Source organism: Phyllostomus discolor, chromosome 8 (genome assembly GCF_004126475.2).
Source record: "Phyllostomus discolor isolate MPI-MPIP mPhyDis1 chromosome 8, mPhyDis1.pri.v3, whole genome shotgun sequence".
Taxonomy (NCBI): Eukaryota; Metazoa; Chordata; class Mammalia; order Chiroptera; family Phyllostomidae; genus Phyllostomus; species Phyllostomus discolor.
The window spans coordinates 103,254,571-103,278,970 of record NC_040910.2 but is presented as its reverse complement, the minus strand read 5'-3'; the positions used below and the strand labels follow the sequence as shown (position 1 = coordinate 103,278,970).

At 54.3% G+C, this 24,400-nt stretch overlaps 2 protein-coding genes across 5 annotated transcripts; one reads left to right on the top strand and one right to left on the bottom strand.

Annotated features, from left to right (window-relative positions):
- The first annotated feature begins 1,837 nt into the window (after positions 1–1,837).
- On the top strand, positions 1,838–8,898 carry PNPO (pyridoxamine 5'-phosphate oxidase). Of its 2 annotated transcripts, XM_036033827.1 has the most exons (8): positions 2,031–2,112; positions 2,994–3,072; positions 3,276–3,400; positions 4,609–4,708; positions 5,585–5,638; positions 5,867–5,995; positions 6,336–6,406; positions 6,617–7,006. In XM_036033827.1, the coding sequence occupies exons 3-8, from the start codon at positions 3,378–3,380 to the stop codon at positions 6,783–6,785; spliced, it is 546 nt and encodes a 181-aa protein (XP_035889720.1). In that variant the 5' UTR covers positions 2,031–2,112; positions 2,994–3,072; positions 3,276–3,377; the 3' UTR covers positions 6,786–7,006. The 2 variants fall into 2 exon arrangements, with proteins under 2 accessions (XP_028377226.2, XP_035889720.1); XM_028521425.2 differs by lacking the exon at positions 2,994–3,072 and having other exon boundaries at positions 1,838–2,112; positions 6,617–8,898.
- Positions 8,899–11,016: 2,118 nt separating this feature from the next.
- Positions 11,017–15,786, bottom strand: PRR15L (proline rich 15 like). 3 transcript variants are annotated; one of them, XM_036033826.1, is made up of 2 exons: positions 15,722–15,786; positions 11,017–12,156 (listed from the first exon to the last, which is right to left on the bottom strand). In XM_036033826.1, exon 2 carries the CDS (start codon positions 12,126–12,128, stop codon positions 11,826–11,828), a length of 303 nt encoding a protein of 100 aa, XP_035889719.1. In that variant the 5' UTR covers positions 12,129–12,156; positions 15,722–15,786; the 3' UTR covers positions 11,017–11,825. The 3 variants fall into 3 exon arrangements, with proteins under 3 accessions (XP_035889719.1, XP_028376650.1, XP_035889718.1); XM_028520849.2 differs by having other exon boundaries at positions 15,526–15,770; XM_036033825.1 differs by lacking the exon at positions 15,722–15,786 and adding an exon at positions 13,718–13,977.
- Positions 15,787–24,400: the final 8,614 nt, after the last annotated feature.

Here is a 24,400-nt window from a genome sequence, read left to right as displayed (position 1 = left end):
GTTGTTCAAGGGTCAACTGTACTAAGCTCTTGGCTTTTGAGCAAACCACTCAAACGGTCCTTGTCTTGGCGCCCTGGGATCCTGTACTGACCCCTGAGCAAAACTATCTGGGTTGAAGGGCACTGATGACTACATATACAGATTTAAGTGCAGGTGCTTGGGGGGAGGGGAGGACAGTAACGTTCATTTGTGGGAAGACAACCTCAACAAGAAAGAAAGTCCAGTCAACTCTCTCTCAATCACGTTGGTGGAGGAAACCAATGCACCAAACAATTCCAACCAGCAGAGAATCCATAGATCACCCTTATTAAGCCCTGAGACACGTATTATTTCTTTGCAGAAATGTGTCTTCCAGATTCTATTTGGCACAAGCTCTGTGCACATGATGAAGGGTGACAGGGACCTAATGTAGTGCCTTAGGAAGCTTAGCGGTAATGCAGACACCTGGGTAGAGCAGGCAGTCCCCTTACCTGACACAGTCCTGAGGTGCCTGCCTAGATGGCTCTTGCAGCTCGCCTTCCTGATGACGGTGGAAACCAGGACTACAGAGAGGCCTTCACCCATGGCTGCCCTGTCCAGATAAAAGCTGGAATGGGCACTTACAGGTTTCCCATGTCTCAGTCCTGCATCCGACATCCTGGAAATGGCTTTGCACAGCCACTTACTCTCCTAGGCCCTCAGCTATGGTTGGCGTTGACCAAGGTACCAGACCCCAGCTGTCTGGGAACGGCAAAATGTGAAAAAGGGGAAACTCAGCCCTGGCTGGTGTCGCTCAGTGGACTGAGCGCTGGCCTGAGAACCAAAGGGTTGCCAGTTGGATTCCCAGTCAGGGCACATGCCTGGGTTGCTGGCCAGGTCCCCAGTAGGGGGCGCACTTGAGGCAACCACACACTGATGTTTCTCTCCCTCTTTTTCTCTCTCTTCCCCTCTTTCTAAAAGTAAGTAAATAAAATCTTTAAAAAAAAAAAAAAGGCAGGGGGAACCCAGCAAAGATGAGGAAAGCCCAGGAGAGATGGGGCAGTGGCCACCTTCCCACCTACCTGAACAGCAGCTAGTCTGCTGCACCAGGACAGGGGAAGCCATGAGCATGCTCTGGCCTGAGGTGAAAGAAACGAGGCTGGAGAGAGGGGGGTTCAGAGTGGAAGAGGAATATGGCCCTGGTCTGGGAATAGCTTGATCCTAAATTTCCTCCTTGTCCTTTACCATTCATCTGTCTTCCTCCTCACCCCACAATCTCTTCCTAACCCCAATGCACCTACCCAAGCCCCAGAATTGCGCTCCCCCCCCCCCCGCAAAAAAACAAACAAACAACCCACATACACACTACTACACAGCGCCTTTTTGGAAGGATCACAAGTCACTTCAACCTCTCCCACTCTCAAGCACCGATTTCATCCCCTCACCCAGAATGGCCCCTTTCTCTTTCTCTGTGTCCCCTCATCATCTTGCCTCAGGGTGCGGGCCCCTAATTCCATTTTCCATTTGTGTTTCCCAGGCCACCAGCCTCCCATCTAGGGAGTATTTCCTGCACTGGGCTCGCTTTTAGGCACCTACCAGGGGCCAGCCGCTTAACACTGATCACTACCCCCAAGCTCCCAGCGGCTCATCCCCCGACCCCAGCTAGGGTAGCAGCAGTCCCTATATCTTTAACAAACCTCCACGTGCGTATTAACGGCGGTGACAGAATTTCCTTGTCTCCCTGCTCCCTCCCCCAGAGGCGCCACCCATTGGCCGCTGGGCTCCTCTATTCTCGCTGTAATTGGCCTCGCTCTGGAAAACTGAGACCAATGGTCTTCCAGCGCCGGTATCCCTCCTCCAACCCTGGGCTCCCATTGGCTCCGAGGACTCAGGGGGACCTAGGCTTGGCGACTGACAAATTCTGCCTTTCCCCGGGTAGACTTCGGACTGAGAAACTGGCTCCGAACGCAACCGAACCCGGCGCCAGGCGACGCCGGGTCACGTGGCTCATGGCCCCGTGACGTGCAGGCTGCGGGCGGCACGGTGACGTTCGGGCGATCGGCCAAGTGTCCCCACTACCTTCGTCCCCCGTGCATCCGTGGAACTGTCATGGACCTGGGACCGATGCGCAAGAGTTACCGCGGGGACCGAGAGGTGTCGTCTCTGGGCAGGGTCTCCGCAGGGGCGGGGAGTCGCAAGTCGTTTGAGGAGAGGAGGGGGAGTGGGAGGAACCCCACGGGGTTTCTGCGGCCACCCCGTGGGGCGAGGGGGCTTGGGGTTATCCTCGTGGGACAAGGGCGTTCAAAGACGACCGACGTGGGAGGCGTTCTGGGCAAACCGGGATGGAGATGGGCTCGAGGGGCAGCGTGTGGTGGCGGATAAGGGCACGGTCTCCCGGCTCCGCGGCTTTAATCCTGTCGTTCACGGGGTGCGTCCCCTCGGGCAGTGTACTTAACCTTTCTGGCCTCAGTTTCCTCACCTGTGAAGTAATGGTGCCTACCTCACAAGAATGTGATGAACTCAGACGTTCATAAAGCACTTAGAACGGGGACAATCAGCATATAAATGTTTGTTAAGTAAAAGCGAGGGGGAGGGGGACTAACGCACGGAGGAGGCAGGGGAGCGCTACTAGCTCCTTTTCCCTCCTCTGGAGAGGAACCAAGAGACCTGTTTTAAAACGGGGCCCAAAGCACTTCCAGACATTATTTTTTTATCTTAAATTTTTATTGATTGATTTTAGAGAGAGTGAGGAAGGGGGAGAGAAGGAGAAAGAGGGAGAGATTGAGAGACACACCGGTTTGCTGTTCCCCGTATTTATGCATCCGTTCGTTGGTTCTCGTATGTGCCCTGACTGGGGGGAGGGGGGGGGGTCCGGCCACCTTGACTCATTAGGACAACGCTGTAACCAAATGAACCACCTGGGGGAAGCATTTCCAGAAATTCTTGTTAAACACGCGGTTTTCCATTAAACCTTAGACCCATTGAATGAGAATTTACAAGGGCTGAGCCCAGAATTAGTCTTCTTTTTTGTTAAGGCTTTTCAAATGGTATGTTTGACACCCGTGACATGAAACCCTGATTCATCACCCCCCCACTAGCCAGGGGATTCAGCAGGTTATTCCACCTTCTTGTCCCCGCATCCCCACCTGCCATGTGGGACCAACACAACCTTTCTCCGGGTCATTTTTTTGTGAAGAGGTCATTGTTACGAGGACTGAATGCGTTAGCATTTGGGCTGTGCCTGGAATAGTCCTACACACACGTTAAGCAATATAGGTGCTGTGTTTATTAAATGAAATAAAACTCTCCCTTCCCAGGCGTTTGAGGAGGCTCATCTGACCTCTCTGGACCCCGTGAAGCAGTTCGCTGCCTGGTTCGAAGAGGCCGTCCAGTGTCCTGACATAGGGGAAGCCAACGCCATGTGTCTGGCTACCTGTACTAGGTGGGCACAGCTGTGGGCCCTTCCCCGAGTGGGTACAGAGGAAGGAGGACACTTAGGAAGCTCAGTTGGATGGATGACAATTTATGGTTCTAGCTCTTTTATTAACATGCTGTGTGGCGGCAGGAAAGTGACTTGTCCTCTCTGGGCCTCAGTGTCCCGACCTGTAAACCAAAGATCATACTGCACTGAATTCCATTTCAGTGATGAAATGCAGTGCCTCATTCATCTCTGCCTTTGACACAACCCCCCTACCCCACCCCCACCCCCGCTGTACACCCTTGCCTCCCTCATCTCCCCACCTACCCTGTTCCCAGCTGCCGTTTAAGAGCTGTGTCTCCCGGGGCCTCTCCATGAAGCTCTCTCTCTTTCCAGAAATGTAGACAATGCCTGGCGGTATCATTCACTTGATAATCAGTCATGGAGACATCTCTCAGATTAGCCTTTTATCCAGCTCTTCTTGTCCCCTCTCCCCTCACTAAAATGGGGGGCCTGGAAGGCAGGGCTCTTGTGCTGTGCCCTGGGTCCCCTAGAGCCCCAGGCAGGGGATCTGATATAACCACACCTTCCGTGATCCCTAAGCACCTGCTGATCGCATTATTGCTGTGGTTGCCCTTAGAGTCTCTCCACTTTGCTAGGGCTGCCATAGCAAAATACCACAGCCAGGGTGCCTGCAACAACTGAAATTTATTTTCTCATAGCCCTGGAAACTAGAAGTCCAAGATTAAGGTGCTGTCAGAGTTGGTCAGTAAGGCCTGTCTTCATGGCTTGCAAATGGCTGCCCTTTTGCTGGGTCCTCACGTGGCCTTCCTTTTGTGCCTGCAGGGAGCGCAAGGGAGAGGTCTTTGGTGTCTCTTCCTCCTGTAAGGACACCAGTCCTTTTGGATTAGAGCCCCACCCTTATGACCTTCTATAACCTTACTTACTTCCCGAAAGTCCCTAATCTCCAAATACTCACACTGTGGGGGTTGGGCTTCAACATAAGATTGTAGGGGGACGCAGTTCAGTCCCTAACAGGGCCCTAGGCAGCTGTGTCATACTGTTCGTTCAGGACAAATCCGCAGGGGCAAGTGGGGATGGGTGCCCTGAGTGCCCAGACAGTGCAGAATAAGGGGACACAGACGGAGGGCTGCTCGGTCACCCTGTGGGGCGGGGCGGCGGCGAGGATGTTGAAACAGGCTCTGACCATGGCGCTCTGCTCTTCCTCCCAGAGATGGGAAGCCCTCCGCCCGCATGGTGCTGCTGAAGGGCTTTGGCGAGGACGGCTTCCGCTTCTTCACTAACTCCGAGAGCCGCAAGGGAAAAGAGCTGGTGAGGGTTCACGGTAAATCCTCAGCGCTGCAGAGTCCGCTGCTGCCTCACTGGTCACCTCGTGCCACCCCCACCCCACCTACTTGCGACCTGTGCTCACGCACCACCCGGTCCGCGGGCCCCTGCCCTTGCCATTCTCCCTGCCGTGCGTGTGAGTGCTCCCTCCCAGCGCCCCCAGCTCTGCCGTCTGCTCACCTGCGTCACTCCTGTCCCTCCAGTCTCAGCCCCAATGTCGCCTCCTCAAAAAGGCCTCCTCGACTGCTACACTGAGTCAGCCGCTGGTGCTTTTGCTATCGTTGTAACTAGCAACGTCCCTGCCCTTTTTTCGGTTTCTAAGTGTGCATTCCTATGATCACGTGACTAGCGTTTGTGTCCTCGGTTAAGTGGTAAGCTCTGCGGCGGCAGAGGCTGCATCTGTTGTAGCTGCTACACCCCCAGGACCTCTTCTGGCGTGGCGTACAGAGCTGGCACTTCATGGACATACGATTCATAAATCCAAATGAGTCACCCTCCCTGAGTCCCTGCCTGCCAAACGTGCACTTCTCAGAACTCGCAAATCTGTGGGTTTGAGAAGTGGCAAGCATCACTTTGGAGTCCAGCTGGCTTACGTTTCCAACACAGACCTGCCGCTTGCTGTGTGAACTTGGGCATGTTACGTAGCCTCTCCGAGCCTGTTTGCACAGCTGTAAAAGTAGGCCCGCCTGTGAGGGTTTAAATGAGATGTTACACGGAGTGCGTCGCCTGTGGGCCTGGCATACACGCTGCAGACTCCCCGTCTTCCCCCTGCACGATGCAGACTCCCCACCTTCCCCCTGCACGCCAGAGGCGTCCTCCCCACCATCCTGATTGCTGTCTGTGGATTCCCTTCCTTTCCAGGACTCTAATCCCTTCGCTTCCCTTGTCTTCTACTGGGAGCCCCTAAACCGGCAGGTGAGTGAACACGCCCAGGACAGCCTGGAGGGGGGGCTGCACTGGGAGGGGCCTGAGTTTATATATGAGCTCAGTGGAAGTCCCCGGGCTGGGCAAATATCCTGCCTCTCAAATAACTCTCAATTAGCTGTTCTAGTCCAAGCCCACAGTGGTGGGGCTGTGGGGCCTGTGCTGGTGGGGAGGGAGGGCGGCACCGAATGCCATGCAGCCGGGGCCATCCCTGAGCAGGTCCGTGTGGAGGGCCCTGTGAAGAAGCTGCCGGAGGAGGAGGCCACAAGCTACTTCCACTCCCGCCCCAAGAGCAGCCAGATTGGGGCTGTGGTCAGTCACCAGAGTTCCGTGATCCCCGATCGGGAGGTGAGTGGGGCTCCCCCTTAGTCGTCCAGGGGTCAAGGGCCCGGGCTAGTCCCCAGCGGTTGTGTCCCAGGGAGGAGGCCAGGGCCTGCCCTCTCCCGCCAAGTGGGAAGGATGGTCTCCCCGGGGCAGTGGGACATGAGGGGACCGGAGCGGCAGGCCTCCTCTGTCTGTCTGACCCCCCCCTCCCCCCACCCGTCAGGCTGTGTTCCTGGAGAACAGGCCAGCCCTCCTCGCTCACGTGTGTCCCCAGCACCTGGCACAGAGCACAGGCTCAGTGGGTGGTTACTAAATGCACCATTGACCAGGTCTGGCCCTTCCTCCGTCTGCTTCCCCCGGACAGTATCTGAGAAAGAAGAACGAGGAGCTGGAGAAGCTCTACCAGGAGCAGGAGGTGCCAAAGCCCACATACTGGTGAGTGATGCCGGCAGTCACGTAGGAAGGGACACCAGGACCCCTGTGTTGACTTGGAGCCACCCTGCCTGTGGAGTTACAGGTCTACTCCTCCCTGTCAACCCTCATGAGACACATCCCAGCAACCTCTTCGGGGGGGCCCCGGGGTGGGGGCGGTAACATGGCTGAGAAAAATGCACAGAGCCCCAAAACCTCTGCTTCTCTTTGTAGGGGCGGCTACGTCCTGGACCCACAGGTGATAGAATTCTGGCAAGGCCAGACCAACCGCCTGCACGACCGGATTGTCTTTCGGCGGAGCCTCCCGACAGGAGACGACTCCTTGGGGCCCATGACCCACCGCGGGGAGGGGGGCTGGCTCTACGAGAGGCTTGCTCCCTGATGCCCGGGCTGCGTGCGGCGCCCGCTGGGGCCGGGACCGGGCGCTGAGGGAGGGTGTGGGGTTAGGAGCCAGGCCCTTCTGAAGCCAACGTATTTCCCTCCCACTCCTTGTCTCTGGGGCTCTTCAGAGTTTACCCTTCAAGCACCCTGTACCTACCTGGCTCCTAATCAGCTGTCTGATGGAGTGGGACAGAGGCACAGAGGGTCACAAATGGAAAGTAACCCCACAATGATTTTCTTGATTTTAACAATCATTGATTGGGATAGCTCTCTCTAGAGCAGGGGTGTCCAGCCTTTTGGCATCTCTCCACCACACTGGAAGAAGAGGAGTTGTCTTGGGCCACATGTTAAATACATTGTGACACATAATCACAAAAAAATCTCACAGTGTTTTAAGTAAATCTATGATGTGTTGGGCCGCATTCGCAGCCATCCTGGGCTGCATGCGGCCCGTGGGCCGCAGTTTGGACACCCCTGCTAGAGGTAGCAGCGGATGGGATTCCCTCTGCTGGCGGCTGGGTGGGTCCCCAGCAGTCCCGACTTAGCACTGTGACTGAGCCATACCAGCCAAAGCTGACTGGTGCCGGCGTAAGCCCCTGAGCCAACCTAGCCCCTCAGTGTTTCTTGTCAACTGTTTGATATTGGAAATGGAGTGACCCGGAGCATGACGCGTCATTGTAGCCAAGTCACTAGTGGCAGCCAAGAAGCATTAGGCCCTGGCTGCTGCTCTCGCAGCTCCCTCAGCGACCCTGGGTCCCCCCTCCCATGCCCGGGCTGTGCAGGGCCTCCTCCTGCCTCGAACACCTTCTCTAAAATATTTTTTTTTTGTTTACATAAAATAGCTGAATCAATTTCTGTTGATTGCAAATAAAAGAACCTTAACTTATTTATTACTAGATATTCAATATTTTTATAGTACTGACCCTACCGATAGCTGCTTTCCATTGACTGAAGTGCAGGAACCTGGAAAAAGATTAAACTTATTCTCTGTAGCTCCAAAGGACCCAAAGGTGACTATCACCCAGAAATCGATTTCATCTCAATACGGGGAGAGACTTCGAGAGGGGGTGGGTAGTGAGCGTTAGGTAGTGAGTGTGCTGTTACTGGAAGTATTCAATCGCAGTTAGGAGTTTTGTGGAAAGGATTCCTGTGCTGGTGCCTACAGGCCAGGAAGATCTTAATCAAGCTTTACATTTCATGTTTGTTTATGAACAGCATTGATTGATTGATTTTAACTTCCAGGTATCAAACTAATTACAGAGACTATGCCTTGGTGACTACCCCGACATCCGCTCCTCCCGTCCCTGTTTTCCATCCACACTGGAAGTGCCCGGGGAGAGTGGGGGGCTTTAAAAATCCTGATGATGCCTGGATCCTCCCGTTAGTGAAGATTTCTGAGTGCAGCCGGGTCTCTGTGAAATTTAAAGGCTCCCCAGAGAACTCTGCAGCCAAGATTTTACCCCCTGGTCTGGCTCCTTGTGTGGTGGGCAGCACTGGTATCATCAGGAGCCCCCTCGAATCCCATCCTGCATTTAACACAACCCCCCAGGGCGACTGCTGCCCTGGCCTCGACCTCTGAACTGCTGCCTGTCACGCCCCCTCGCCCCCCGTTGGATTCTTCAACAACGCTGGGCCAAGGCCTGTGTTGAACTGTACTTGCTTTCCTTGAGCACACGTCTGGTGACCAGGGACATCCCGGATGAGTGGCCTACCGGCTGTGGAGAAAAGCCAGGCTGGGTAAATGTTTGCTGTGACTAAGTCAGGATAAGAGAACTATTATTTGCACACATTGGCATTGAACTGACCACTCTGTGAACGGCTCCATTCCCGCTGTGGGCGTGCACCTCGGCGTCTCTGTGGTTGACCAGCCCTCCAAGGGCCTCCCTCTCCGTGTTGATTCCCCCCCTAAGCCTGAGTGCAGGAAGACGCAACGGCTAACCTTCCCGGAGCCCGCAGGAGAGGGTGTCGGGGTGACCTCGCCCACCTTGTCCTGTTCGTGTTACCGGGAGCTGTGTACCCTCCCCCCAGCTGTGAGCCTGGTCTCAGCAGTTCCTTTCCTGTTCTCTGTCCAGTGCTCGCTTTGCCAAATCTGTAATAAAAGTTCATCGGAAGTGTGTGATGTAAATGTTCAATCTGGCCGGGTCTCGCCTGGAACCGGGGGAAGGAGGTGAGGTAGGGGATTTAAGCAACTCCGTACTTTTCTCCTGGGAGGTGGGGCGTCCAGCAGGGGGAGCCCGCTGCCCGAGGTTGGCCCCTTCTGGGCAGCGCAGGCCAGTCCATCGGCCCCTCCTACCTCCCCCTCCCCCTTGGGTTGAGTCCCAGTGAAACTGTGGTCGATAACCCATAGCCTCTCCCTGGCTCCTGCGCATATTTGCGCTTTCGGTTCCTCCTTCTCCAGCCTGGTGAAAACGCGGGGCTCCCTGGGCTCTGACCCTCTGGGCAGGCAGACCTCCCTCTGGCCTTTCCTACGCATCCACTGATACCCAGCTTCGGGGGAGGGGGGGGGATGTGCACCCTCCCTGGGTTTTCCTGCGGTCCTCACTGTGGGGCCGTGGAGCATGGTCGCACGCACGGGGCGGAGGGGTGCGCAGACCCTCTCACCTGAGAGAGGACTGGCGGCAGCGTGGCGCCAGCATTAGGTCCATATAGGCCGCAGTGGGGTCCGTGGCCCAGGGCCCAGCCCCATCCCCCACCCTCGTGTCAGGGAAGCTGGGGACAGGCTAGAGCGGGAGGTCCCTACCATCCGGGGGGGCTCAGGGCACACTCAGCCTCCAAGCTGGCTGGCTTCCCCCCATTGGTCCCAGTCTGCAGCACCCTCAGAAGGTGCTCACCCCCCAGAGCCCCGGGGTTCAGGCCTTGCCCTCTCTCACCCCTCCTCCCCTTCAGCAGAAGGTGACCACATTCCTTTCCTTGTCCGGAGCCTCAGTTTCCCACCCCCTAAGCAGAAGAAAATCGAGAGTGGAAGGGGCCGTGCGGCTCAGTGGTCACAGGCTCAGGCCAGGTCTGCCTTCAGTCCCAGCTTCTCCACGGCTGCGGCTGCGAGGGTGGGCCCTCGGTTGAGTGACTCAGCCTCTCCAAGTCTCAGCTAACTCTCCTGGAAACTGGGACTAATTCGTGATAGCCCCTGGCTCGGGGGATGAGAGGATTAAATACGAAACCCTGGGGAGTCCTTGCCACGGGGCCTGGTTCACGTTAACCCCTCTGTAAACATCAGGTACGAACCCTGGGCAGGGTTGGAGTAGGGGAGAGCCTGCTCCTCCCCACGTGGGAGGCTTTATGGATTGATGACTGAGGAGACCCTAGGAAGCTCCAGGCAATGAGGAGGGGTAAGGGCAGAAGGTCCTCTTTCCCTCCCTCCAGCTCCTGGTCGCCTTCACTCATGCTCACCGCTCCCCCGCCCTGAGTGAGGCCACCTGACAGAGGTCCCCTTGTGCGGTCTGTTAGCTAATACACTTCCCGGGAAAGCTCCTGGGGGTGCAGGTGGCCCGGCAGCCTACAGGGAGTGACCTGGAAGCTGCTGGACCGCATTGTTTAGTCTGGTCTCTCCCTCCGTGTTCCCACCATGAGCTCCAGAGATCCGCCCATTTTTTTTCCCCAGTTCCCAGCTTCTGCGGCTTGAGAAAGATCTAGACCCGACAGACAGCATGAGGAGTGTGGTCTCTCCTCTTCCTTAAACGGGACCTGTGGGCTGGGGCGCAGTTCCCTGATACAGGGAAGGGGGGAGGGAGCCCACGGTCACTGAGCCCCTGCCACAGGACTACTCGCGGCGCTGCACTCCGGCTGCTCCCCGTGGAATCCCTGTCATCACAGCCCCCTTTATAGAGGGCAAAGCCGAGGCTCAGAGTTGTTTGTTTGTTTGTTTGTTTCCCAAACCACCCAGCTACTAAGGGGTGGGACCAGAATTTGCATCTCCATCCCAAACCAACCGTGGCGACTCAGGGTCCGTCACCACAGGTCTGCTCCATTCTCTGGGCTCCCCCGATGGCCTGTCTGTTGACCAGAGGAACTGACCGCTGAGGCGTCATGAGCTCCTTCCTCTGATCTCTCTGTCCCCTGATGCTGAGGGTGCCTGATGGTGAGATCAGTGTCCCAGTTACTCCACTCGGACACCTGGGGACCTTCTCTGAAGTTGGAAAGGAACACTTTAAGCACCAAGTTCCAATGGACTTACAGGAAGGGAGATAAAGGCATGAGAAACAATGAGTGCAAAGCAGGCGTAAAAAGCGTATAAATAGGTTCTCTGCTTTTGCAGCATTGTTTATTACAAAGAGAGAGAAACCTACAATTATTTTTTTAAACAAAATTCAAGGCTTCGGGATTCATGGCTGGGGCCGATCGTCTTAAATACAAGCAGGGAAGGAGGGGAGAGAACCGGCTGCTTCCGGCTCCCACCAGGGCCTCCTCACCCCTCCGCTAATCTGGGCCCGTGGGGTCCCTAACCTGGCCTTCTGCAGCGCCCCCAGGACGTGTCAGGGTCCGCCTCCCCCTGCAAGAACTAGAGGCAAAGTTCCAGCAAGTCTCCCACACGCGCGAGGAGGTGAGCTCAAGTTCAGGAGACCTCTGGTTCCTGGAATCAACCCCCCGTCACGTGGCCTCTGGGCAACGCACCCCCAGAATGGGTCCAGGGGACAGTCATGGGTAGAGAAAGCAGAGGGAGCGGCTTTCTCTACTCACCCTCGACCCCGTGCCCTGGGAGGAAGTGAAGTCGGACGGGCTCCCTCTGTCCATTCCGTGGCCTCCTCCCTGCCCGCCCCCGATGTGGCTTCAAGGAAGGCTGTCCTTCCCGGGTGGAGCTTGTCATCCTTGAACTGGAGTGCCTTTGTGTGTGGTGGGGGGACAGTGGGAGGACCCTGGGATCTCCCAGGCTTCCCAGAGAGCTGGGTCACATGAATACAAACCTAAAACCACACGTTTCCTGCCCGTAGGCACAGCTGCCCCCACGGCTCCAGCTGTGGCCACAGAGGCCAGCGTGGCAAGCTCCTGTCGGCGCGCCCGGCGGCGGCAGGGAGCAGGGAGGTGCTAGCATCCTCCGCGGCCCCCTTCACTGTCCCTTACCCTCCCTGTCATCGAAGAGGTTGGGGTTCTCCACCAGGGTGGCTCGAACTTTTTTCTTCTCCTTAAAGCGGCCGGAATTGGAGACCTTGACATGCTTGCCCTTTGTGCTCTTGTCCACAATTTTCTCCAGGCGGGTGTTAAAGTCATGGTTGGGGTCCCCGCCCTCAGGCCTCGGGGGCTCCGCGCCGCCCTCCGTCTGGGCATAGGTGTCCGGGATCTCATACAGCACCTTGGGGGTGGATTTCTTTTTCCGGAGGAAGGTCAGCTTCCACCAACCAACTTCGGTCATGGCGCTCCCTGAGTGGAGGGGGGGCTTTCTGCAGGAGCATGGGGTGGGGGGAGAGAAAGGGGTCAGTGGGAGCAAGACAGGAGGGCCTTGGGGCAGCCCTGTCTAGACCCCTAACCACAGGCTATTTGAAGAGCCCAGGCCTAAAAGAATTAAAGGAGGGGCAGAGCGAGCCTAGGATTCAGGTCAGTGACACAATGTGTTTGGAGAGAGCAAGAAGGGAGAGTTGGGGAAGGGGTGGCCAAGTACAGGTCAATGGGAGAGCGGCCGGAGCCTGGCGGATGTGACCGTGGGGAAAACCACCCGCCACTGCCGTGCAGCGTCCAGCTTCCAGGTGCCCCGGGGCTGCAGGCCTTTGACATCCTTTGAGCAGATGGGCAACTGGATGGAAACACCCTGTGCATTTTGCTTGGAATTCATTATGACATTTAATAGGATCTGTCGTTCGGAGTAATTTGGACTTCCCAGTGGTGACCAGCAATACTACAGACGCTGCCGGGCTTTTTTCTAAGGGAGCGGGACCTCAGGCTGGGAGTGGGAAGGCCTGGGGACCGTTCCAGCTTGGTGGCCTCAACCAGCAGGTCACTTCTCTGGACCTCAGCATCCTCATCTGTCCTTTCCAGCCCTCATACTCAGCTCTGACATTGACGTCTGCCCACAGGAGCAGATATGCCTTGCGAAGTACAACTGACCATAATGGTAATGAGTTATTGAAGGGTGAGTCCCTTCCCGCACCCAGCTTCCATGGGGACAGAAGTTGGAAGGGGAGCTGGAAGTTTGGGAGGAGGTTTGGTGGAGCCACGAGGTACCTGTGAGGTGTGGTTAGCACAGGTCGGACTCCCCACACGGCTGCCCAACAGAGATGCGCTGTGGGGGCCGAAAGGCCTGACATCCAAGTGATGTGCCCTGGGTGAGACTTCGCCATGGAGGCTCACCATGGTGAATCCCCACAAAGGTGCCGTCTGAGCAAGTGGACATTTTGGGAGGTAACATTGCCTGGACGCCGCTGACAGGCGGGGTGTGTGAGGCGGAAGGAGACGGGAAACCAGAGGAACTGAGGTCCACGCAAAGGCAGGCAGAGTGGTGAGAAGTCCAGGCACCTCTGCGCCCGCCGAGGGGTCTTGGGACTCCGGGCTGTGGCTGTGGCTGTGGCTGTGGCTGTGAGGGAGGAGGAGGGGCAGTAGCCACAGCGCCTCAGAAAGCTGGATGGGTGGTCAGCCCACCCAAGCGTGGGCAAACACATCACCTCCCTTCCAAAACTGATGGTCTTAGCTACCTTTTCTAAAAAGACCTGTGAGAAATATGATAAATGATTAGTAGCGGCTTTCTTAACGTAGAAGCCATGTGGGATGCTTTCTCCCGTCCCTTGTTCTGATTTCCAGGTTTTCCATGGTGAGTACAGAGTTTGTGGGGGTTTTTTTTAGAGGGAGAGCATATCAGACTCAGGAGAAATGAAAGCAGGGTGCTGGTCTAGGCTTGGAATGAGCTGAGTGCCTCCATCCACCTGCCCCCTCGCTGTTGTCCCCTGCCCTCCCCTCCCCAATACACCCGTCTCCTAGCCCAGAACACACACCCAGCCAACTCCTTCTCACCATTCTGTCCAGACAGCAGACCCCACATTGCCGGCTCCGTCCCTCTAGCTGAGCTCAAGTGGCAAAAGAACCCAGGGGAGCTCCCACTTGGAAGTGAGGGAAGGCTGAGAGGGCCAGATAAATACTTTCAGGGCACTCTGGAGAGGTGAGCGCACCGAGGGGACAGCCTGAGAGGTTTGCTTTGGCAGCGTGCCCCACCTGGGCTTAGCACGGCCTTGCACAGAACTCGGCGTTCCAGAGTGGGCGTCTGGAAGGAGCTGCGAGGAGGGCAGGGAAGGAGGCACAGGACGCTTGTTTAGCCTGTGCGTGCCCCGGACGTTACCTGGTCTGCCACAACCGGCCCCCCCCCGCCCCCCTCACCCACCCGGGGCTGCCAAGGAACTTGGGGAGCAGAGGATCCAGCCCCTGAACCAACAGTAATCAGCTGACTGCCGAGCTGCACTGGAGGAAGTGGCGTGTGCCTGTGCCAGTTAAAATACACCCGCGTTCACGGGTAGTTCAGGTTGGCATCGGCAGGGAGGGGCAGACCACAGGGGCCTTGTCGGGAAACCATGCAGTTGGGAACGGCCCTTGGACCCTGCCCTGGCCTCCACGGCACCAAGGCCTCGGTACCCTGGTCTCCCGGCTTGAACTCTGGTCTTGCTAGAATACTTTTGGCCGGGCTTTGCTGTCCCTCTGTGTAGAACATTCCAGCACAAGTAAGCAGGTATTTGCCCGTTTAGGCAAGCCTGACCTATGGAAATCTGAGTTTGCAAAACAGCTCAGTTATTTGTTTTGCAGAATAATCCAGCCAACTATAAGATTCTTGTAAATAGTGAGTTACTCCAAGAGGGTGTAAAATCTGCCTTGCTTTTAGAAAAAGAAAAAGAAAGAAGGAAGTGATTGCCAAACTTCCCAGCTCCCCAAAGTAGCCAAGAACAAGGTGCCTACAGCCACACGCCCATGCCTAATCACAGGAGGCTGGAAGGGCTGGGAGCGGGGGCGTACTTGGGATCTTGAGCAGATCCCGTAATTGGTGACACATGGCCTGCAGTCTGCTTGTGCCGGGCCCTGAGCAGGCCACGCTGAGGGCTCAGCCCTTGCCCTGGGGGCCTGCAGTTCGTGGAGTGATAGAAATCTGCCTCTGAGGAGGCCCGCTGCACCTCCGCTGTTTGCTCAGCTTGGGAGCCCAGCCTCTCGGGGCCTCACGGGACAGCCCGCCGCCCCTTGCCTAGGACGGCCAGCACAATGGCCAGCATGTGGGCACCCCTGGACAGGCCCCACCACCCCCGCTGAATTCTTCGAGCTGCCCTAAGGGCCTTGCCCAGACCAGGGAGCGCTCCTTCCTAGCTGATCCAAGTTAACCACTGCCTGGGGCAAGGTGGAGGGGTAGAGGGATGGACGGAACCAGTCAGCTTCTATGTTGCAAGACGAAACCCAGCGCCCCAGGCCCTCAGCCCTCTGCAGGGCCCCTGTGGACGTTCTCCACTCGGGATAAGACTGGGGTACCCTCCACAGGAACAGGGAGAGGCTCCTACCAGCCAGAAACAGCCTCTGGGCTGGAGGGCAGGAGCTGGAAGGTTCCAGTTCAGCAAGAGTTAATGGGACTGCTCTGGAGTGAAACTTTCCCAGAAGGAGCTCCGCTGGAGGCCTGGATTAACTCCAAGAAGCCAATGGGACGAGTCCTGAATGCTGCCTGCTCACCTAGGGAGAGGTGGGAGCTGGCATGCCTGGGTTCTGCTTCCCAGCTGGGCTCAGCAGCTGTGGAGGCAGAACGGGGTGCCCTGTGCCTCGGTTTCCCCACCTGCCCACCCTCTGTCTGCCTGTACCTGTGATCCTGACTGCTGCAGGCTGGAGGTGAGACCTTCCCTAGAGAAGGAGCTGAGCACAGGTGTTGCCCGGAGGGGAGCCTGGGGGAGCTGGGGGTGCCGCCAGGGTGCCGAGCCGGACAAGGCTCAGTCCAGGCGAGCCGAGTAGGAGCAGCTGTGCAGCAGGTGCAAGAGAAACAGGTGGAGGAGCGGGTACCTGCTCACTGCGCCTCCAGGAGTCAAGGTGAACCTGAAACCCAGCCCCTCCCGGCTAAGTAAACAGAAGCAGAGGCCGGCTTGGGCTGATGAATATTCATTACCCCAGTAATCCAATCGCAGTGCCCCTGCACCTACCCAGAAGCCAGGGTCCTCCAGGGACCGCCTCGCCTGGAGGAGGAAATCCCAAGGGAAGCATGAGGTTGGGGGAAGATGGGAGCCTCTCTCCTCAGTTTCCCCACTCTCGGGGTGCCTGGTTGCCGGCCAAGTGTAGCCAAGTTCACCTCCACCTGTTTCATGCCCCAAGGATATTCAGACCCCTTCCAGCACCAAAGAGCCTGGACTTTGCCCCAGGCACAACTGGGAAAGGGTTAAGGCCGCTGCTCCCGCTGTTGGCTGAGAAGGACAGGGTGCACCCAGCGCCTTTGAACTCCGGAGTCGAAACCAGTCCCTGGTTAAACTGGTTGGCAGACCGGTTCCCTGGCAGACCGCTCCGCCCCAAGTTCAGTGTTTCTCAGGTGGGCGCTGGCTGGGGGGCTGTGCTTCCCCCCTGACCCAAACGGCCCCTCCTCAAGATCTCCCTGGGCGAGGGTGGGAAGGGGACCCTGGCCCCTCCTTGGGGCAGACTCTCCGACCCACCACAAGCTGGAGCATCCTGACCCCCACCCCCCTTGCTGAAAGGTGGGCTTCCAGGTCCTCAAAATCATATGCAAAACCTGCAACAACAATTTAAATACAATTTTTAAAAATCATATGCAAAATCCCATGTGTGGGGGCAGAGGGGCGTTCATTTTTCTGTGTACGAGATCATACTTTTTAAAAAGATTTTGTTTATTTATTTTCAGAGAGGGAAGGGAAGGAGAAAGAGAGAGAGAAACATCGATGTGCGGTTGCTGGGGGCCGTGGCCTGCAACCCAGGCACGTGCCCCGACTGGGAATCGAACCTGCAACACTTTGGTTCGCAGCCCGCGCTCAATCCACTGAGCTACACCAGCCAGGGCGAGGTCATACTTTTATTAGCCTCTACAAAGAGACCTCTGATGGCCTCCCCAGCCCCAAAGTACCACTTCATTCAACTTCCCCCAAACATCCAGCTGTCCCGTGGATGGACCATATTGGGTATCATAAAGCAAGCAAACAGACGCTGGGGCAAGCTCTCCGGGAAGGAGGTGGGGAGGGGTCCTGGTGAGGTGGGCAGAGAAGGGAAGGCAAGGCAAGAAGGCAGGGTGTGCGCACACACGGCGCAGGGGGCGGGGGTGCCCTCATTGGCCCCTCACTGATCTGCGGCCACACCTCCTCTTACAGAACTCCGTCAGCCAGGGCCGGGCGCAGCCAGCCCCCAGCCCCTGCTGCTCTCACAGATGGCGTGCGGGTCGGAGAAGGTTATTCACAGCCACCTTTAGGTGGCCTGTTTGTGTGTGCATTCTCTGTCCCCTCAGACAGAGGGGTGTCACTGTAAGGTGGGAACCGGCTGCATGTCGAATGTCCCTGCGGCTTCCTGTCCCAGCACTGGCCAGCTTAGACGGATGCTCAGTCCGCCTGCGCAGCCACCTTCCTCCACCGACTGAGCATGTACGTCCCAGGTTCCCAGGGCGGCACTAGGTAGAGAAAAGGCAGACAATTTTCCCTTCCCCTGTCTCTCCCCCCAGGTTATATTTTTAACTCTAACTAACCCACTCTCAGACCTGCCGCTCTGTCTCCAGTCCTGCTTCTCCCCGGTTCAGCTTCTCACGGACTTGTGAATGTATCCCCCCATCCTACACAGGGGTCCCTAGGCCTCAGAGGGATAGTCCTTCAAAGGCTCTGTGTGGCCCACAGTGGTACCTGCCTGGCCTGGCCCTCCTAGGATGGAACTTCTGCAGCCTCCTCTCCCAACCTTCCCTGAAGGTGTACACTAGGCCCTTCCTCTGCCCACCTTCCTGGGCACAGAGGCTACTTAGGAGGGTGGGATCAGGAATGCATGCTGTGCTCTCCTGTCCCGGAATGGCCTCCCCACCCGCTGTGTAAACCAGGATGAACTCCTATTCATCCCTCAATACCCAAATTAACTATTTGTCTCTGAAGTTTCTCATTCCTACAGAGCTTGTTCATATGCTTCTATTTTACATGATATATACCAGAATCAATTATATGTGTATATGCATGTATGCGTGTATATGTATATATGTATACATGTATACACATACATGTAGTATTATGATGATCCATTCATATGTTTACCTCCCTTATAGAGTTTTAGAACTACCTGTCACTGCTACAGGCCTGACATAGAATATAAATGCAAGCTTTAAACCCCAAATGAGAAATAGAAGCAGTCTTTACCCGAAGAAATCCGTAAGGCAGCCACGTGCTTTCATCCCATTCTCCCTGGGGCAGGTGGGTGTGGGAGAACCCCGCTTGTCTCCGTTCTCACGGCTCCGGCTACAGCAGGCTTGTTGTTGCATCGTCTCCCCACGGTTTATGTGAACTGAAGACATTATTTTTGCAGTCCCTGGCCTCTAGTGAGAAGAGTACATAGTTGTCCGAGGAAGATGCCCACAGTTTTGTAGCCCTGTCACTTCTCTGGAAGCCTGGTCTGTGTGAGAGGGGACATCCAGCCCAGAAGACGCCGGAAGAGGCTAAAGCCTCATCCAAGCTCAGGTGCTGGGAAGAGACCGGACAGACAGACTGAGGGACTCTAACCAGTGGCCAGGAAGCCGTTTCCTTTTTCTTTTTAAAAAAATCTTCCCCCAAGATATGTTCATTGCTTTTCGAGAGAGGAAGAAAGGGAGAGAGAGAAACATTGACGTGCGAGAGAAACATCCATTGGCTGTCTCCGGTACGCGCCCCGACTGGGGACGGAGCCTGCAACCCAGGTATGTGCCCTGGCCAGGGATCGAACCCACCACCTTTCTGGTGTATGGAAAGATGCTCCAACCCAATGAGGCACCGGCCAGGGCGCCATTTCCATCGTTACAGGAAGGGGCTCATGTTGAAAGCCCTCAATTCCCCTCGACTCTGAAACCCAGGCCTCTCTGATTCCTGGGACCCACAGGGGCAGGATCCTGTTCTCTCAGCCCCGCCTTGCAGAAGGAGCCCCCGTGAGAGCCGCAGTGGCCGGGATTCCAGGACCAGGTCCCCAGCCCACCCTCCGGGGAGAGACCAGCCTAGGAAGTCAGGCCCAGTCCCTGGCCTTTGGGAGAGATTTGTTTCTGGGAGGAGCGGCGTTGGGAGGGGGTTGGAGATAAGGCCGTAACCACGAACAGCCCTGCAACAGATGACTCCCACACAAGCTGCTGTATTGCTGCATGAAGTCTCACCTTTCAATGCCCCCTCCTAAAACAAGGTTCAAGTGTGATGTTCCACACACACATCCACGGGCACGTTTTCAGAAATGCGTCCTTGCTGGTTATGACAAGGAAAAGACACTCAGGGAGTTCCGGGGACCTTGCCGGCCCGCTGGGGCATGGAGCCCTTGTCTTTCTGCCATCTCTGCGGATCCCATCTGGCCCGACAGAGGTTCCTACTGTGCCGACCTCGGCCCGGGGAGGAGACCCAGGCTCCAGGGCTATTTCTTTCCCAAAGCAGGGAGGGCAGAGCAGCTGCCACTCTCCTCAGCTCTGCCCCTTCTCCGGAAGGCCAGGACGCTGGAGATCCTGGGGGTGCTCCACCCGGCCCGGGGGGGCAAGTGGGGCAAGACCAAAATTGGTCTCTGGGAGCCAGGCCAGGTGCAGCTGGGAGGCGGGCAGGGGCGGGCAGGAGCTGCATTCTGATCTGAGGGGGGTGGTGGGGTTAGCACTGGAGGGAGCTTCCCCCTCGTTTTTGTGGAGAGGCTCCCTTTCCGGGGGCCTGCCGGAGGGGCACAGTGGGAAAGCAGAGGGATGGGCGGGCAATGTTCACGAGGGCTGTGTCCCAGCACAGTTCCAAATGCTCTGCCTGAGTGAACTCTTTAAAAAAAAAAAAAAAGATTTTATTTCTATATTTTTTAGAGAAAGGGGGAGGGAGGGAGAAAGAGAAGGACAGAAACAGTGATGCGCGAGAGATACATCGATCGGTTGGTTGCCTCTCATGCTCCCTGAGCTGGGGACCTGGCTCTCACCCCAGGCACGTGCCCTGACTGGGAATCAAACCAGCGACCTTTCAGTTCAAAGGTCAGCACTCAATCCACTGAGCCATACCAGCCAGGGCTAAATTTCTTTTTTTTTAATGTTTAAAAAAAATTTTTTTTAAATTATATTCCATTGATTATGCTATTAGAGTTGTCCTGATTTTTTCCCCTTTGCCCCCTCCACCCAGCACCCCTCATTCCCTCAGACAATCCCCACACCATTGTTCATGTCCGTGGGTCATGTGTATGTTTTGGCTGCCCCATTTCCTGTGCTGTAGTTTACATCCCCATGGCCATTCTGTAACTACCTATTTGTGCTTCTTAATCCCCTCCCCTCTTCACCTATTCCCCCAAAACCCCCTCCCCTCTGGCAACCATCAAAATGTTCTCTGTATCCATGATTCTGTCTCTGTCCTTGTTTGCTTAGATTGTTTTTTAGATTCAATTGTTGATAGATACGTACTTTTGCCATTTTATTGTTCATAGTTTTGATCTTTTTCTTAAATAAGTCCCTTTACCAGTCCATATAATAATGGTTTGATGAGGTTGAACTCCTTTAGTTTTTTTCTTGTCTGGGAAGCTCTTTATCTGCCCTTGGATTCTAAATGATAGCCTTGTTGGGTGGGGGAATCTTGGCTGTAGGTCCCTGCTTTTCATGACTTTGAATATTTCTTGCCAGTCCCTTCTAGTCTGCAAAGTTTCTTTTGAGAAATCAGCTGACAGTCTTCTGGGAACTCCCCTCTGGGTAACAAACTGCTTTTCTCTTGCTGCTTTTAAGATTCTTTCTTTGTCTTTAATCTTTGGCATTTTAATTATGATGCATCTTGGAGTGGGCCTCTTTGCATCCATCTTGTGTGGGACTCTCTGTGCTTCCTGGACTTGTATGTCTATTTCCTTCACCAAATTAGGGAAGTTTTTTTCTTTTTATATATTTTATTGATTACGCTATTACAGTTGTCCCATTTGCCACCTTCACTCCCCTCTACCCACATTCACTCACACTCCCTCTCACCCACATCCCCCGCCCCTTTAGTTCATGTCCATGTGTCATACATATAAGTTCTTTGGCTTCTACATTTCCCGTACTATTCTTACCCTCCCCCTGTCTATTTTCTACCTACCATCTATGCTACTTATTCTCCGTACCTTTTCCCCTTCTCTCCCCTTCCCACTTCCTTGGGAAGGGTTGATAACCCTTCATGTGATCTCCATTTCTGTGATTCTGTTCCTGTTCTAGCTGTTTTCTTGGTTTATTTTTGTTTTTGTTTTAGGTGTGGTTGTTAATAATTGTAAGTTTGCTGTCATTTTACTGTTCATAGCTTTGATTGACTTCTTTTTCTTAGATAAGTCCCTTTAACATTTCATATAATAAGGGATTGAGATGATGAAATCCTTTAACTTGACCTTATCTGGGAAGCACTTTATCTGCCCTTCCATTCTAAATGAAAGCTTTGCTGGATAGAGCAATCTTGGATGGAGGTTCTTGCCTTTCATGACTTTGAATATTCTTGCCAATCCCTTCTAGCCTGCAAAGTTTCTTTTGAGAAATTAGCTGACAGTCTTATGGGAACTCCCCTGTAGGTAACAAACAGCTTTTCTCTTGCTGCTTTTAAGATTCTTTTCTTATCTTTAATCTTGAGTAATGTAATTATGATGTGGCTTGGTGTATTCCTCCTTGGGTCCAACTTCTTTGGGACTCTCTGAGTTTCCTGGACTTCCTGGAAGTCTATTTCCTTTGCCAGATTGGGGAAGTTCTCCTTTATTATTTGTTCAAATATCTTTTCCACTTGTTACTCTTCCTCTTCTCCTTCTTGTACCCCTATAATTTGGATGCTGAAATGCTTAAAGATGTCCTGGAGATTCCTAAGCCTCTCCTCATTTTTTTGAATTCTTATTTCTTCATTATGTTCCGGTTGGATATTTCTTTCTTCCTTCTGGTCCACTCTGTTGATTTGAGTCCCAGTTTCCTTCCAATCACTATTGGTTCCCTGTGCATTTTCCTTTATTTCACTTAGCGTAGCCTTCATTTTTTCATCGAATTTGCAACCAAATTCAACCATTTCTGTGAGCATCCTGATTACCAGTGTTTTGAACTGTGCATCTGATAGGTTGGCTACCTCTTTGTTGCTTAGTTGCATTTTTTCTGGAGTTTTGATCTGTTCTTTCGTTTAGGTCATTTTTTTTTTTTTTGTTTCATTTTGACTCACCTGTTATGTATTAGGGCAGAGCCTTAGGTGTTCACCAGGGTGGGGCAACCCACGTGGCTGCGTTGTGAAGCTGTGTGTGGGGGAGGGGTCTGAGAGGAAACAATGGCACTTGCTCTGCTTTCTGCCGAATTTCAGTCACTTTCCCCACTTCCCACAAGCAAACTGGGCCCTTCTGGTGCTGTTTCCCGGTGGGTGAACTTGTGTTCATTCTAGGACCCTGTGCATCTCTCCGACAAACTCTCCTGTGAGGCTGGGAGTTTCTCCCAGCACCTCAACCCCCACAGGTGTTTTCAATTGGTGTTTTGAGGCTTTATTTCCCTGAGCTGGGACCCTGGGTTGTGTGGTCTGTCTGGCTCCCCAGTTTCACTTGGTTTATCTGCACGAGAATGTGGGACCACCGGGTCCACCAGCTGCCTTGTGCGCTGCGCCCCTCTACAATTCACTGCCTCACTGAGTCTGCCAGCTGCCACCTTGCACTCCTGAGGTCCGCCAGCCACTACTTTGTCACGACCCCTCTCGGCCCGGCTGCTCGACTCTGCCCTTCCTACTGATCTGGATGAATGTGTCCACTTTAACTCCTTGGTTGTGGGACTTCCATACAGTTCAATTTTCTGTCGGCTCTGGTTGTTTTTGTTTTTAAATTGTTGTTGTCCTTCTTTTGGTTGTGCAAGGAGGCACAGTGTGTCTACCTACACTTCCATCTCGGCTGGAAGTCGGGAAGTTTTCTTTTTGTATTTTCTCAAATAGAGTTCCAATTTCTTGCTCTTTCTCTTCTCCTTCTGGCACCTCTATGATGCAAATGTTGGAATGCTTGATGTTGTCCCAGAGGCTGCTTATACTATTCTCATGTTTTTGGATTACTTTTTCCTCTTGTTATACTGATTGGTTGTTTTTTTACTTCCTTATGTTCCAAATCATTGATTTGATTCTCAGCTTCATCCACTCTAATGTTTTTTTCCCTGTAAAATGTTCTTTCTTTCAATTAGTGTGTCCTTCATTTCTAACTGGATCTTTCTTATACTGCTGAGGTTCCCACTAAATTCCTTGAGCATCCTTATAACCAGTGTTTTGAACTCTGCACCTAATAGATTGTTTATCTTCATTTCATTTAGCTCTTTTTTTCTGGAGTTTTTATCTATTTTTTCATTTGGACATGTTTTCTTACCTCCTCGTTTTGGCAGCCTCTCCATGTTTGTTTCTATGTATTAAGTAGAGCTGCTTTAACTTCATGTCTTGGTAGTGTGGCCTAATGTAGTAGGTGTCCTTTAGGTTCCAGTGGCACAGCCTCCCCTATCACCCAAGCTGGGTACTCAAGGTGTGCCTGCCCTTTGTGTGGGCTGAGTACACCCTCCTCATGTAGTTGAGCCTTGATTGCTGTTGGAAGATCAATGGGAGGTATTTACCCAGGCCAGTCAGCTGCAAAGATTGGCTGTGACCACTTACCATCACCCTCTGCCCCCATGGAGGGTCAGCTGTGCAGGGGCAGGGTGGTGGTGGTGCTCCAACATGATCTATAGCTGTCCACTGGGTGTGTTGGCCCTGTGGTTTCCCAGGTGGCACAAGTCAAGGTCAGCCCCCATTGGTGTTTTGCCTGGGGCTACTCTGCCTGACTTATAAAGCAATCTGAGATGGCTGCTACCTGTGCTGGGCTTGGAGATTCCCAGGCGAAGCTGAGCTGTGAATCTAGGCTGGCTGCTGCTAGTGCCTGGCCTGGGGCTCACTGAGACCAGATGTTCCTTGTTTGAGGGGATTTAGGAAGTTGTGAAGCATGAGCCAGGACACAGCCATTCATATGGAAAAGCACCTTGGGTGCGGCAGGGGCTCTAGGGATCTCCAAGGCGGGTCCAACAGTGATAGCCAGGTTGATGGAAGCTCAGATAGGCTCACTGGCTCTCTGTGTGGAGGGTTTAGAAAAGGGACAATGGCCTCTGCTCACCTTGATGTCAGACACCTCATTTCCTCCCAGTATACTGGTGCCTTTCAAGCTGCTGCCCCAGGGCTGGAGCGCATGCAGAGAGTGAGTCTGAGTAGATGAGTCCATGTGTGGGTTCTTTAAGAGGAACTGCTTGGGGCTCCAGAAGTTTCTTCCACCAACCCAATCCCTGCTGGTTTTTGCAGCCTGAAGTTGTGGGGACTTATCTTCCTGGCACTGGGACCCTGGGCTGGGTAGCCTGGTGTGGGGCTGGGACTGCTCACTCCTGAGATATCCCTTCTGAATTTTTATCCTCCACACGTGGGTGTGGGACCAGCCTGTTCCACATCTGTGCCCCTCCCCCTACCATTCTGGATGGATGTGGTTTCTTTAATTCTGTAGTTGTCAGACTTCCATTCAACTCAATTTCTGATGGTTCTGAGAGATGGTTGTTCTATATTTTAGTTGTAATTT